Source organism: Lycorma delicatula, chromosome 2 (genome assembly GCF_047948215.1).
Source record: "Lycorma delicatula isolate Av1 chromosome 2, ASM4794821v1, whole genome shotgun sequence".
Lineage (NCBI taxonomy): Eukaryota > Metazoa > Arthropoda > Insecta > Hemiptera > Fulgoridae > Lycorma > Lycorma delicatula.
In genome coordinates, this window is record NC_134456.1 from 152,433,112 (window position 1) to 152,446,175 (window position 13,064).

The 13,064-nt window shown below is 36.8% G+C and overlaps 1 protein-coding gene across 3 annotated transcripts in view; it reads left to right on the top strand.

Annotated features, from left to right (window-relative positions):
• LOC142319324 (delta(3,5)-Delta(2,4)-dienoyl-CoA isomerase, mitochondrial) overlaps nt 1-13,064 on the top strand; it is a 70,438-nt gene that overhangs the window by 47,869 nt on the left and 9,505 nt on the right. For all 3 annotated transcript variants that reach the window (XM_075356488.1, XM_075356489.1, XM_075356490.1), the window contains one exon: nt 134-260. In XM_075356488.1, the coding sequence (XP_075212603.1) occupies nt 134-260 (127 nt within the window). The remainder of the gene's footprint in view (nt 1-133; nt 261-13,064) is intronic.

The window sequence follows — 13,064 nt, forward strand, 5'->3', positions numbered from 1 at the left end:
CAAATGTAGTAGAGAGAATGAACATGATAAACCCACTGCCACACCCAATAGTTCTGAAGAATTTGTTTACGTAAAAGAGAAAAAAATCGATTGCTGTATTTATTTACATTTTTTTTATATTTTTATTAATTAGTGTTGTAAGCCGGTCATCGGAGCAATTCATGGAGCTTGTATAGGTGGTGGTGTTGATCTTATTTCTGCTACTGATATCAGATTTTGCACTGCTGATGCTTGGTTTCAAGTTAAGGAAGTTGATATTGGTAAGATAATAAATATTTTGATGTATTAGTTAATACCTAACTCTTTTGATGTAGATTATAATAATATAGTTTTATTTTGTTACATATAAGTATCTGTATATTGACAAAACAATTTTAATTTATTTATATATAATATTAGAACTGATGAATCAGTTTTGTTACTTTATGAAATCTGATAACTATTTCTTTACTTTTTAGCTGTAAATTCTGGCATATCTAATCTCTAGATCCATAGTAATAATCCTTACCTGAATTATTTCAAAATTTATATTCTCTCCTTGATTTACATCTTATAATAAGCATAGATAGTATAAAACTGCTTAAGTTTTCATTATGTAAGTTTAAGTTCTGTGATATTTTTGTACTTGATAAATGTATATTTGTTGTGAAACTACAAAATAACTATGTCATCTGTTTGTTTCTGGTAACTAAAAATGTCATTGTTATTCTCTTCTAGTTTAATGGATTTAAATTTATAAACTATAATTAGAAAACTGCAAGAGGTTAGCTCTAAAGTAAAGACCATTTCATTGTAAAAAAATTTATTCTGAAAACTTTATAAATATTTCTTATTTCTCTTAAACTACATACCTTATACTACTTCTTTAAATAATCACTACATGAATTAAGACATTTATCATGGCGATACACCAGCTACAATGGCCAGTCCATTTAGCCACTGATTAACTACATTTTTAAGTTCATTGTCACCAGCGAATTGCTTACCACTAAAAAATTCTTTCAATTTCTCAAACAAATGGTAATCAGAAGGAGCTAAGTTCAGACTATATGGTAGCTGATAGTAAATTTCCCATTCAAACATTCTCCGTAAATCACATGTCAAATCCACAACATGTGGATGTGCATTATCGTGGAGCAGGACAATGCTATCAGTCAGTCGCCCAAGTTGCCGATTTTGAATAGCGTGTCGTAACTTATGTAGAGTTTCGCAGTAGGCTTCTGCATTTATAGCTGTTACACATGGCCTGAAATCAATCAGCAGTATGCCAAACCAATCCCAAAAGACTGTGGCTATCAGTTTGCATCCAAATGGCTTTGGCTTTACCTTAATTGGTCTGGTTGATGATTGAGGTTGACGCCATTCACTTGACTGCTGTTTTCTCTCTGGCGTGTTATGAAATCCATGATCATGCCCAGTAACAATTGAATTAAGGAACTCATCACTTTTTTCTGTGTAGCACATCAAAAATTCCAAAGCAGATTCCATTCGGATCTTATTGTGACATTCTGTTAAGATGTGCGCCATCCAATGTGCACAAATCTTTCTGAAGCCTAAATGGTCATGAACAATGCGACTGATAACAGCTCTTGAAACATCAAGAAAAAGAAGGGAACTACTGAACTTTATTTAAAATTTCTAAAATAAAATTAAAGAAAAGCAAGGTAAATGCAGATTAGAGGCTGCAATGTAAAAATATTTGTTTGTGAAATAAGTAGTATTCAGCAAAACTGAATGCTACATAATATTAAGTTAAGTGAAGAATGATCGGGAAGATGGAAAAATTGACTGAATAATTTTGTGAGAACCATTTACTTATTATTAAAACATTTAAACTTATAAGGGCAGGCAATCAATCAGCTTACAACACAGTTGATTGGTTTCAGGACAGTAGTAGAGGATTTCTTTACATTAAATCCAAAATGACTTCCAGCGTAGCTCTTCTTTGGAGTAAACTCTGTTTAAAGATTTTCGAGTGGTTTAAGTTGCTTATTTGTATATCTGCAGTCACAGCAGCCAAATGGCAACCATTCCCAGTCTCATAGCCAAGAGCTCTGAGAGTCTCCATGCATTTTTTTTAACTTTATTCTTTTCCTTACATATACACTAACACAGATTTTTTTTTTGCCTACTAAGGACCATGCCATGTCATTCTTTTTTTCTTCTTTCCATATTTCCTTCATTTTTTCAGTGCACCAATTTTTCTTCTGTCCTTTTTGTTAATTACAGTAAAACTTGGTTATAATGAGATTCAAGGAGCCGATCAAATATGTTCGTTACAGCCACGTACTTCCGGGCTCATTCAGTACTTCCGAGTTGCCACCTTGTAACCGTAGATTTTTAGCCATCATTATCTATTATAATACAAAAAATATACTGTACACCTAAGAAGCTGTGTTAAAATAAAATATTGATGTGTTTTGTATTATAGACTAACAAATAAAATGTAGATGTAATACAATTTTTAGATGGTAATATGTTTTGCTTTTAACCAAAACTGTTACCACTCAATGAATTAGCAAAAAAAAATTGTAATAGGTATGCAGTAAAACTTAACAAAATCATTGAGGAAAGTAACAAATGAATGCTACAAAAAAATTTTTTTCACACGTTTGGACGTAGAAACTGTATTAAATCTATAAAAAATCATTCTAATTTATTTTTTCTTCATTCTAGCAGAATACGTCAAAACTTAATTGTGCATACAAACTAATTAGCCTTAAAATAATTGTTTATTTTTGTTTGTTCAATAATCTTCTCCTGTAATCATCAAAACAGTTCTGTAGTTTATTAAAGTACTCTACAAATTCATTACTTAAATTATTAGTCTCATTAAACTCAGTTAATTTTTTAAAACATTCTTTGGTGTGAATCATTGATACGACTGGGAGAGTAGTAGATTCATCTTCATTTTCAGTTTCAGCTTTGCTATCACTTACACGACTATGAGTTACCTCAGTAATAATGTCTTCATCAGTAGGGATTTCTGAAATATATACATCGTCATCAGCTGTTGCATAGTCATTTATTGAGTATTCCTGAAAGGTTGATTTTTTTTTGTGAAAGTTAAGAGTTTGAACCTGTTTGGGTGGTTTTGACGGGGTCAGGATTGTTGTTTGGTCCCAGTCCTTCCTGGAAATTTGCAAACAGAAAAACCTGAGTAATGAAAATAACTACCAGCCTTTGTAATACCACAATGAAACTTGTACTGTATGTACTTGAATTGTATGTACTGTACAGTGTCCTGTTACAAACTTTCTGTTCACCCTTCAGACCTGACCTGAGCAAGCCTAAAATAAAATGTTACAATATTTACATATAAATTGTAAATGTATATTTTGTAAATGGAATTTCCCTTGCGTTGTGATTATTTGGTTGTTATTTAACTTTTTTGAATTACAGTATTTTAAAAAATGAAAATGCTCTTGTAATAACCAAGTTTGTGATGCATTGATATCTAGCTAAACAAGTTAATTTTATCATTAATGAGATGGAAAACCAAACGAATCCAGAATTTTGCTTGTTAGAACCAAGTTCTTGTTACAAGCAAGCACATTATTCATGGATTCCACTGTGTTTATAAGAATCTGGAAAAAATGATAAATTTATTTTATTTTTCTTGTATTTATTTATTTTTTTAATTGTCATTCTAAGGATTGTAAGATTGTAACCAGGTATAATGAAAATTAAAATAAATTTATTTTAATTTATTCTAGTTTTATAAAACAAAATGTGTTTGTTTCTATTTATTGATCCTTCATTCTCCATGTAACTACTTCCACATGATCATGAAGAGTTTTAGATTAATAATTGTTATGACAAACATGAAATTCATATAGCTTTTTCCAGATTATTATTTTTTTTTTTTTTGAGTCATTTGAACTATTATAACTATTTTAACTAACAACTAGTTTGGTCATTAGCCCCGTCCCACTTAAAAAAAAATTTTTTTTAAATTCATAAATTACATATTCTCATACAGCTTTGGATTCCTCATGTTTAACGCCTAGGCTTTCCTTTTGGCCATCCTTTCTTGCACCGTTTTTCCATTCTTCTTACGGCCTCAACTTCTGATGAAAGTGTATCTGAAACCTTGGACATGGCATCTCCTTCTTCTCTTCCTGATGCCAATGATGTTCTCCGGCTGACATCAGGTGATGAAAGCTTCATTGGTGCAGTTAGCTTCATTGCTATTGAATCGAAACTCACAAGCGATCCATTTTCGAAAGCTGATGAACTAAATTCAATCTCTAAGGGTGTGCTGGGGCCACTGAAATAGATGCTCTCACCGTAACTGTTCTCTGAGCTTTTGGAGGCTCTATGGGTACAGTTTTAATATCGTCTGTGTCTGGTGCTTTCTCAATAATTTCTTGCACCTCCATTTCGCTAGACCCAGATTTTTCCTGTACTCTTGTCACAAACTCCTTTGCCGTATGACTCAACGACAGTGATTTTTTTGCCTTTTCCAGATCTTTATTTGAACATTGGACATATTTATAACCATGTTCTCCTGATGTTATCATCATTTCAGCATGAATTTATTAAAGGTCGCTCACCAGCTTCTAATTTGACTGCCTTTTTGCAGGATTCAGTTAATGCAATTGAGCGTAGGGGTCAAGTAGATATGATGTATTTTGATTTTACCAAAGCTTTTGACAAGATGCCCCATCACTTGTTGTTGTCAAAGACCAAGGACTTCGGCTTCAGCGATCGTCTTAATGATTGGCTGTCCTCTTATCTTCATAACAGGCATTTTTCGGTGCGTTTTGGTGGACAGATGTCTGAGGAATCCTTCTTGGCTAAGTCTGGAGTTCTCCAAGGCTCTGATTTGGGTCCCCTTCTTTTTATTATTTTTATAAATGATATCGAGTATCTTTTGACATGCAATTTTCAGATGTTTGCGGATGATGTCAAAATATATTATCCGATCAGGAATAATACGGATCACCTGTTGCCATAGTTAAATTCAGAGTTGTTGAAGTGGGCTAACCGCAATTGTATGCCCTTAAATTTTCATAAGACCAAACATTTGACTTTATCTTGTAAGACGTCGAACTTCGTTTTCAGCTATAGGATTGGTACACATGCTATTGTCGCTGAAACATTGGTTGAGAACCTCGGGATTTTATTTGATATGAAATTGTATTATCACGAATATGTTGCTTGGATTTTCAATAAAGCACGCCGGGACCTTGGTCTTGTCATTTGGATTTCTGGACGTTTTAACAATATTTCCACTTGTAACCTGCTATACAAATCTTTGGTGAGGAGTCGCTTGGAGTACTCGACCCAATGGTGTGTAATAGTACATGAGTTTTTGCCTCTGATCTGGTTGAGGGTGTTCAGAATAGATTCTTGAACTGGATGCGTTCTAAGTTTAGAGATTGTTTTGTTGATGCTAGTAGAGAGGATATGTTGAGGCAATTAGACCTTTCCAGTTTGTCTGATAGAAGAACATACTTTGACATGGTTTTCTTTTATAAAGCTCTACACAATAAACTTCCGACGCGTTACCAAGTTGTCTTACAAAACCGGGCCAGGTCAGTGAGGTCTTTTAGACAATTTGTGAAACTGGTTGGTTCTACCATGTCTCCGGTTGAGCGGTGTACCAGCATTGCAGTGAAGTTCCAGGATAAGCTAAGCACTTGGGAAGATGAGAAGACCTTCATTAAAAATTTGAGAGGCTTACGTAGCGATGGATTATTATCCTTAGAAGTGTAACAGTAGAAGCGAAACATGAAAATATAGTTAAAAAATTCTGAAGCCTATTCTTTGACTTTCTTCAAAATTATAAACCTGGTAGTAATGCTTACTTTTATGATTTTGAAATTATTGTTATTTTTAAAGGATTATTACTTATAACTTTTGTTATATTTGAAATGTATTACTAATAATATTGTGTTTTTGATTTTGTATGTTTTCATCTATATGATTTTGTTATCACCCCATAAATATCATATATAAATTTCTAATTATTTTATTTGTATTTGAATATATAATTGTTATTATTGTTGTGATTGTTCTATACGATTTTATGTAATATACAAAGGTAGCTGTTCTGTTGCATAAACAAAACAAATTATTATATCTTTTTTTGTCATCGGGCATCGATTGCCAAGATCATTGGCCCTTGTCAGTTCTCAAAACAAAAAGTAAGAATAAACGATAGCATTCACTGAAAAGCATGAAGTAGCTGAAGAAAAAATAAAAGTACACACACATTGATAAAGTTTACACACCTGAATGGGGCGCAAAAAAAAAAGTAAAAATTAAACAAAGAAAAGGGAAGTCTAACTATCCACTCTTGCAACAGAGTATATGTCGAAGACATGCCTCCAAAAATTAAATTCAAATACAATAGAATAGTCCGGCCTTATAAAGAAAAAGCAACAAGTCTTTAATAGCATATTCCTCATTTCTCAAAATTCTCTTTATTCCTCCTTCTATTTTGAATTGATGACGCAGACCGCGATGTACAATGCAATCCTCCAATAAATGCTTGACTGTCAACGGTTGCTAACATCCCTCACAACTGGTTAAGTTTTGTGGTTAACCCACTCCAAACTCTGTGCCATTCACGTCTGACACAGGCAGACTTGTGACACTTAACATCGCCAGGTCTGACAGGTATTCCATCGGGCTCAGGCTCCTCAGCTGCCACTTGAGCTGCCTCATCCGCAGCCTCGTTACCAGCAATACCGGAGTGTCCACAAATCCACATCAATGTGCTCTGTTGCCCCTTCTTGCTTAGCACCTGAAGCAGTGCAAGAATCATTTTCACTAAGGGGTCTGTCGAGTACCCATCTTGCAGTGCTTGAATACTACTCAGTGAGTTGCTGCAGATTAAAAATCATGATACATTATAGTGCTCACAGTACCTCAGAGCTTGCCAAATGGCATACAACTCAGCTGTATAAACAGATGCAATTGCCGGCAAGGACCACAAATGACTAACGCCAGCACAATGGAAGGCACTGCCAATGCCGTTCACCGTCTTAGAGCCATCCGTGTAGAAAACCAGTTACCAGTTGTGTTCGCTCACAAGCTCTTGAAAACGATGAGTTATTTCCTGAGAATTGCAGTGCTTAAAACGTGCCAGATCCATTTGAGAAAAGGTCAATGGAAGCAGCCACGGTGGCGATTCACACACCGTTGATTCAACAAGTCTTGGAAGCACAATGTTGTACTTGTCCATCAATCTTGAGCTCCGATTCCAACCGGTGTGGTATAGATCTGACGCCGGTTGTAAGCTTCTTGGAGAGGATGCCCAATGAACGCTGGCGTATTTACATGGTGCGGTGAAGACGTGACATAGACCGCATAGCGCAGTAACAGGATGTCTCTTCGAAAACGTAGTGGAAACAATCCTGATTCACATACGAGGCTGTAGATGGGACTGATGCGAAACGCTACTGGAGCGTTTCGCATATCGAATTCCGGCGTTTTGTACGACGTCCAAGGCTTTCAGACCTCTTTCGAGCGGAGGAATAAATAACACAGCCGTAATCGATTCTTGATTGTATCAATGAAGTATACAGATTTAGAAGAACCTCTCGATCCAATTGATAACCTCCCCAATTGATATCCGACATACATTTGATTATGTTTAACGTTCGTTTGCATTTAGCTGCTAACCGTCGTACATGAGGACGCCAAGTAAGATCTTTATGGAAGACTAGTCCCAAAAACTTTACTTTTTCTTTATATGGAACTCCAACACCCCTAATTGTAAGTCATGGACTAGGGTGTGCTCCTCTAAAGCGACAGAAATGTACGGCGCCAGTCATCTCGGTTGAAAATCTGAAGCCAGACTTTTCAGCCGCATCAACAATAATATCATCGATTGCTTGCTGTAACTTGTAGCAGAGCATTGCAGTTTCCGTGCTGGCATAGAAAATCGCCAGATCGTCGACATACATACATTTACCAATTCCTAGTGGTATTGCTTGTAGAACCCTATCGACAGCAATTGTAAACAGGGTGCCTCTAAGGGATGACCCCTGCGGAACCCCATTTTGCAAACACCTACTTGTCGAATAGGTGTTTCCAACGCGTACTTTTATGGTTCGCTGAGATAAGTAACTGGTGATAATCATGGGGAGATTTCCATGATTTCCACTCATACATTTGTTTTAAAATTCCATACCTCCACCTCAATCAAATGCTTTTTCAAGGTCGAAAAATACGCCTACGAAGTGCTTCTTGTTAATAAAAACATTCTTTATAGCGTTTTCAAGAAGTATCATGTTATCAGTCGTAGAACGACGCTGTCTATATTCGGTTTGATACGGCGAAAGAAGTTGCTTCCTTTCTAATAACCATACTAAACGAGCATTTATCATTTTGTCTAACAGTTTTCCGATACACGATGTTAGAGATATTGGTCTGTAACTCTTTAAGTGTCTAAAGGATCTTTTCCTTGTTTCAAAAGCGGTATGTTCACTGCTTCTTTCCACATTTGTAGTTATGAGGCCAAGGTCCATATTCTATTAAGCAAGTGTAATATCCACGCTTTATCATCGTCGTTAAGCTTCTTGACGAATGCATACGGAACATCGTTATATCCAACTGAAGTATCACTGGATTTTTTAGAACATTATTGAATTCGACGAATGAAAACGGTACGTTATAAAAAAGGTCGTCGTCCGTTACAAAGTTTAGCGATGCTTGCTCTCTTGAGATCCGAATGAAATCGATGTGATGATTTTCATTGCTACTCACAGCTTCGAACTGATCGGCCAACAATTCAAGTATAGCCTGTTGATCGATTACGACGACACCGGCTTGTTTGAGCGGGTTCAATGAATGGCTATTGGACCGGCCAGCTATGGCCCTAACCTTCATCCATACTTGCGTAGCAGATGTGTTACTATCGATGGAGGATACGTATGCTTCCCAGGATGCTTTTTTCGCAGATAATATGGTGCGTCTGGCGTAAGCACGATGTCTTTAAAAGATATTAGATTCTCCAGGGTAGGACGTTTCCTGAATAGATTGAAAGCTTTCCTTTTCCTGCTAATTGCTATATCTACTCCCCACCACGGTACACTTGGTTTCGTCGAAGTTGGGGTGGTTTTAGGAATGTTTTCCTTTGCCAAATTTAAAATTGCTCGCGTTTCCTCTGTTTTAACCTCATCGATGTTTCTAGTACAACTTGGCATAACGATGCTGTCTGTATAGCTAATCCAATCGGCACGTCTAAGACACCAGCGCTGAATAAACTTTGGTGCTTACCACTGTGTATTTGTTGTAGTTATGATCGGAAAGAGGTCACTACCATGAAGGTGTCAGTCAACGTTCCAATCTAAGGAAAGCGACAATACTAGACTACAAAATGGCAAATCTATGGCTGAAGTTCCACCGTTTCGTATGTTGAAAAAGTTTCCCGTACCTTTGTTTAACAGGAGTAACTCTGTGTTCGATATAAATTCTTCGACGTTGCGCCCTCTGCGTTCCAATTGTTGTGAACCCCAAAGTGGGTTATGCACATTGAAATCCCCACCAGAATCATCGGCCGTGATAGTTGGCCATATAAGTTTAGTAGATCGTCAATATTCCAGTTGCCGTCCGGTAGATATATGTTACAGATGGAGACTTCAACTGGAGATGATAAACTTATAGCTACAGCTTGTAACGTAGTATTTAGGTGTATTCGTTGAAAAGACATGTGAACACACAAGAGTGGCAACACCACCGCTTGCTCGTCGACCAAATACAACATCTGCACGTATAACATCATATCCACGTAGATGGAAATCATGTTCTGGCTTAAAGTCTGTTTCTTGAAGACACACGCATGCAAGGTTGTGCTCATTTATAAATAGTTGAAGCTCAGGTAGGTGCGAGACACAACCATTAATATTCCATTGTATTATATTCTCCATTAACTTTATAAGCGTGGCCATCCTTTTTTCTTTCTTGTAGATGCAGTACAACTCGAGTCAGTTATAGACCCCACAGAACCGCAGTCGCTCTCCTCACCTGAGACTAACATAGTCTCAGGGTTTGGCAGAGTTGCGCTTTGTGTAAGACCAGGATTCGCTGGTTTCGGCAGTTCGGTCGAAGATGCATGAATTGTCAGCGGCGCTGTCACGCCTTGTGTTGTTTCCATTCTCTCTAAGTTGACTACAACAGAGGTACCGCTCTTCTGCAGCCTCTGTCCTTTTGGTGGCTTATCCCCTTGCAGGAAATGTAAAGGTTCCAGAGGACATTTGACTTTCGATAAACTCGATGTCCCGCTATTATTAGCTTTGGACTTCTTCTTACTGCTACGTTCAATCTTCTCAGTAATCCGTCGTGTCTGCGACCTCAATGGTTCATTTGATTTGGCGATGACGTTCGACCGCTGACTACTAGTCGACAGCATTGGTTCAACTGTAGCAAATTTCCTTTCGATAAATTTGTCTAAAACCGTAGTTAGAACTGGTGTCAATTGCTTGAATAAGCTATCAATTAATTGTGGCGATGTCGTATCCGTGCTAAGCGCAGCCATTTGCGCAAAGGATTTTTTGCTCAGTGTCTGCGCGTTAACTATTTTCTTTGCTTCAAGATAACTAATTTTCTTACAAAATTTAGTCTCTTGTCACGATCTCTTTCTTGAAAGCAGGACAATTCCTAGATCTTGCTGAATGCTGTCCTTCGGAATTCACACATAAAGGGATTTCCTTAAAGGGTTCACCTTCATGTATTTTTTGGCCACACACACAAATCTCTTCATGGCTGCATCTGTCCGAGATATGACCAAAACGTTGGCATTTGAAACACCTCATCGGCGGTGGGATATAGGCGTGCACATGCAACCGATGGATTCCGGTCCTTATTTTTTCAGGCAACGATAGCTTATTAAAAGTAAAACATGAGAAGAAGAAGGTAGCACTTCACCATTCCTCCTCATGTTCAATCGCCTACATGCGATGATGCCTTGCGATGGCATCTCATTAACAATCTCCTCTTCACTACAATTAAGTAAGTCACGACAGACCACTACTCCTTTGGAGTAGTTGAGTGTGCCGTGAGCTTCTACAGTAACGCCAATTGTTTCATTTGTAATAATTTCGCTGATTGTACATCGTTCAGTGCTCCAATGAATAATCCAGCCTGTGTCTTTCTAGCTTCCTTAACTGGTCCACCACTTTTCGTCGCTAGTTCCTTAGCTATGACAAAGGGACTAATGTTCGAAAAACCGCTTTCCAATCCATAGTTTTTTCTGATAACAAGATATTTCGGTCGAGGAATTCCTGTTGATGAAACTATCGGCGCATGTCGTATAGATACACTTTTCTTCTTCTTTGACGATGATGCTGAATGAAGAGAGACTTCATAACGAGGGTGTTTGCCCTCAAGGTTGTTGGGGGTTACCAAACGAGGGTTTAAAGTTTTAGATTCCATAAGAGCGTTACAGAATAATTCGTCTCTCTGGCTCCCCACCCACCACGGAGCCACACATTTGGGACGCCTACCTGGACGCCAGGGCTACGAGAGATATAGATCTCAATCCACCCGAAACAGGAAAGTAGTCCTGCCAAGGTATCTCGGGCTCTCACCTGTTTACCCGTCTCATCTCCAAGCGGAAGGTTCAGTCGTAAACAAGCCGATTGACCGGCAGTGGTTAACAAACTGGCCTCCTGTTTAGCTAAAGTAGGGGCCAAAGCTCTGTATTGCTACATCTAGCCGTGGTTTTCCAGACCAACAGCGAGGTTTCACTCAAGCGCTAGGATCCTCATTTCCAGCGACACAGGTCTTCGCACACGGCAAACACGCAGGGGAGTTCAGTTTCAAGATGAAAAACGACAGTGATCCATACTCCCATGACCACATAATCTGAAATGGACTTTGACCTTAGCTCCGTCAGACGGCTTGGAGTATTGTGCAAGTCTGAGACAATATACAGCCGTTGTCCCCCCCCCCCACGGATGTGGATCGTAGATGTTACTGATCCGGACGTGGAGATGGATTTACTCTGGGGGATTATTATTATTATTGTGTAATAAATGTGTAAATTATGTGTAATTATTATTACTACTGTGTAATAAAAAATCATCTGGATTAGTATATATGTAAGAAAATAAAAAATAAAAAAAAAACAGATTCAAACCTGAGAGCTCTCAATTATGAAATAACGGTCTCCCAAATTATGGTGATCAATATGTGGAAATAAAATCTTTGTGTAATAAAATCATTTTTCTCATATATATATTCTTTTTAAAAAAAATGTGATGTGGACACCACATGACTCCTTATACACCTAATAAATTACATATACACATTTTTTGCTGTACTTCATTTAAACTTATTTCATTTGAAAGTGAGATACGATCCTCCAGTTCTTTAGTAAAGTGGACAGTTACATAATTGCATATTGTGGTGGACACATTGCATTACATTATTTTGTCGTGTCTGTATCAGCATTTTATATTAGTTTATATAATTTTGTTTCACGTCGCTCAAGTAGTTATGTGGTGTAGTGAGAACGTGTCAGATCCATAACCATGCACACATCAGTTTGAATCCAACTTCATAAATATATATTTTTTTAACTTTTTTTTTTTTTTTTTTTTTTTTTTAAATTAAATATATTGCTTTATTAATAATTATTAACCTCTGTAAAATTTTCAGAATTAAAATGAAAAAATATAAAATTTTATTTCACTAATAACTTCTGATTTTTTTCAATCGGAGGTTAATAAATCAATATATTTAAATTTAAAAAAAAAGTTTAAAAAAGGAAATGAAAAGTCGGGTTTGAACCGATATGCATTTCCCTTATAAGATCTAAGTGTTTCATTAATTAAAATTTTATTTGGCTATAACTGTGGAACCAATGAAAATAAGTACCATTTGTGATATGTCATTGATAAGCCCTCAATGAGAGCTTATTGCTGCAGGTAAGAAAAAATCCAAAATCAAAACTTTTTTGAATTTGGGTTTTTTTGGACACTTTTGGTCCAGTCGATTGCAATGAAAAGGGGAGGTGCACAACTAGATGTTACAACTGTCCTAAATCCAAAATTACAACATTCTATGGCTAATTGTTTTTGAGTTATATGTACGTACAGATGTCACAG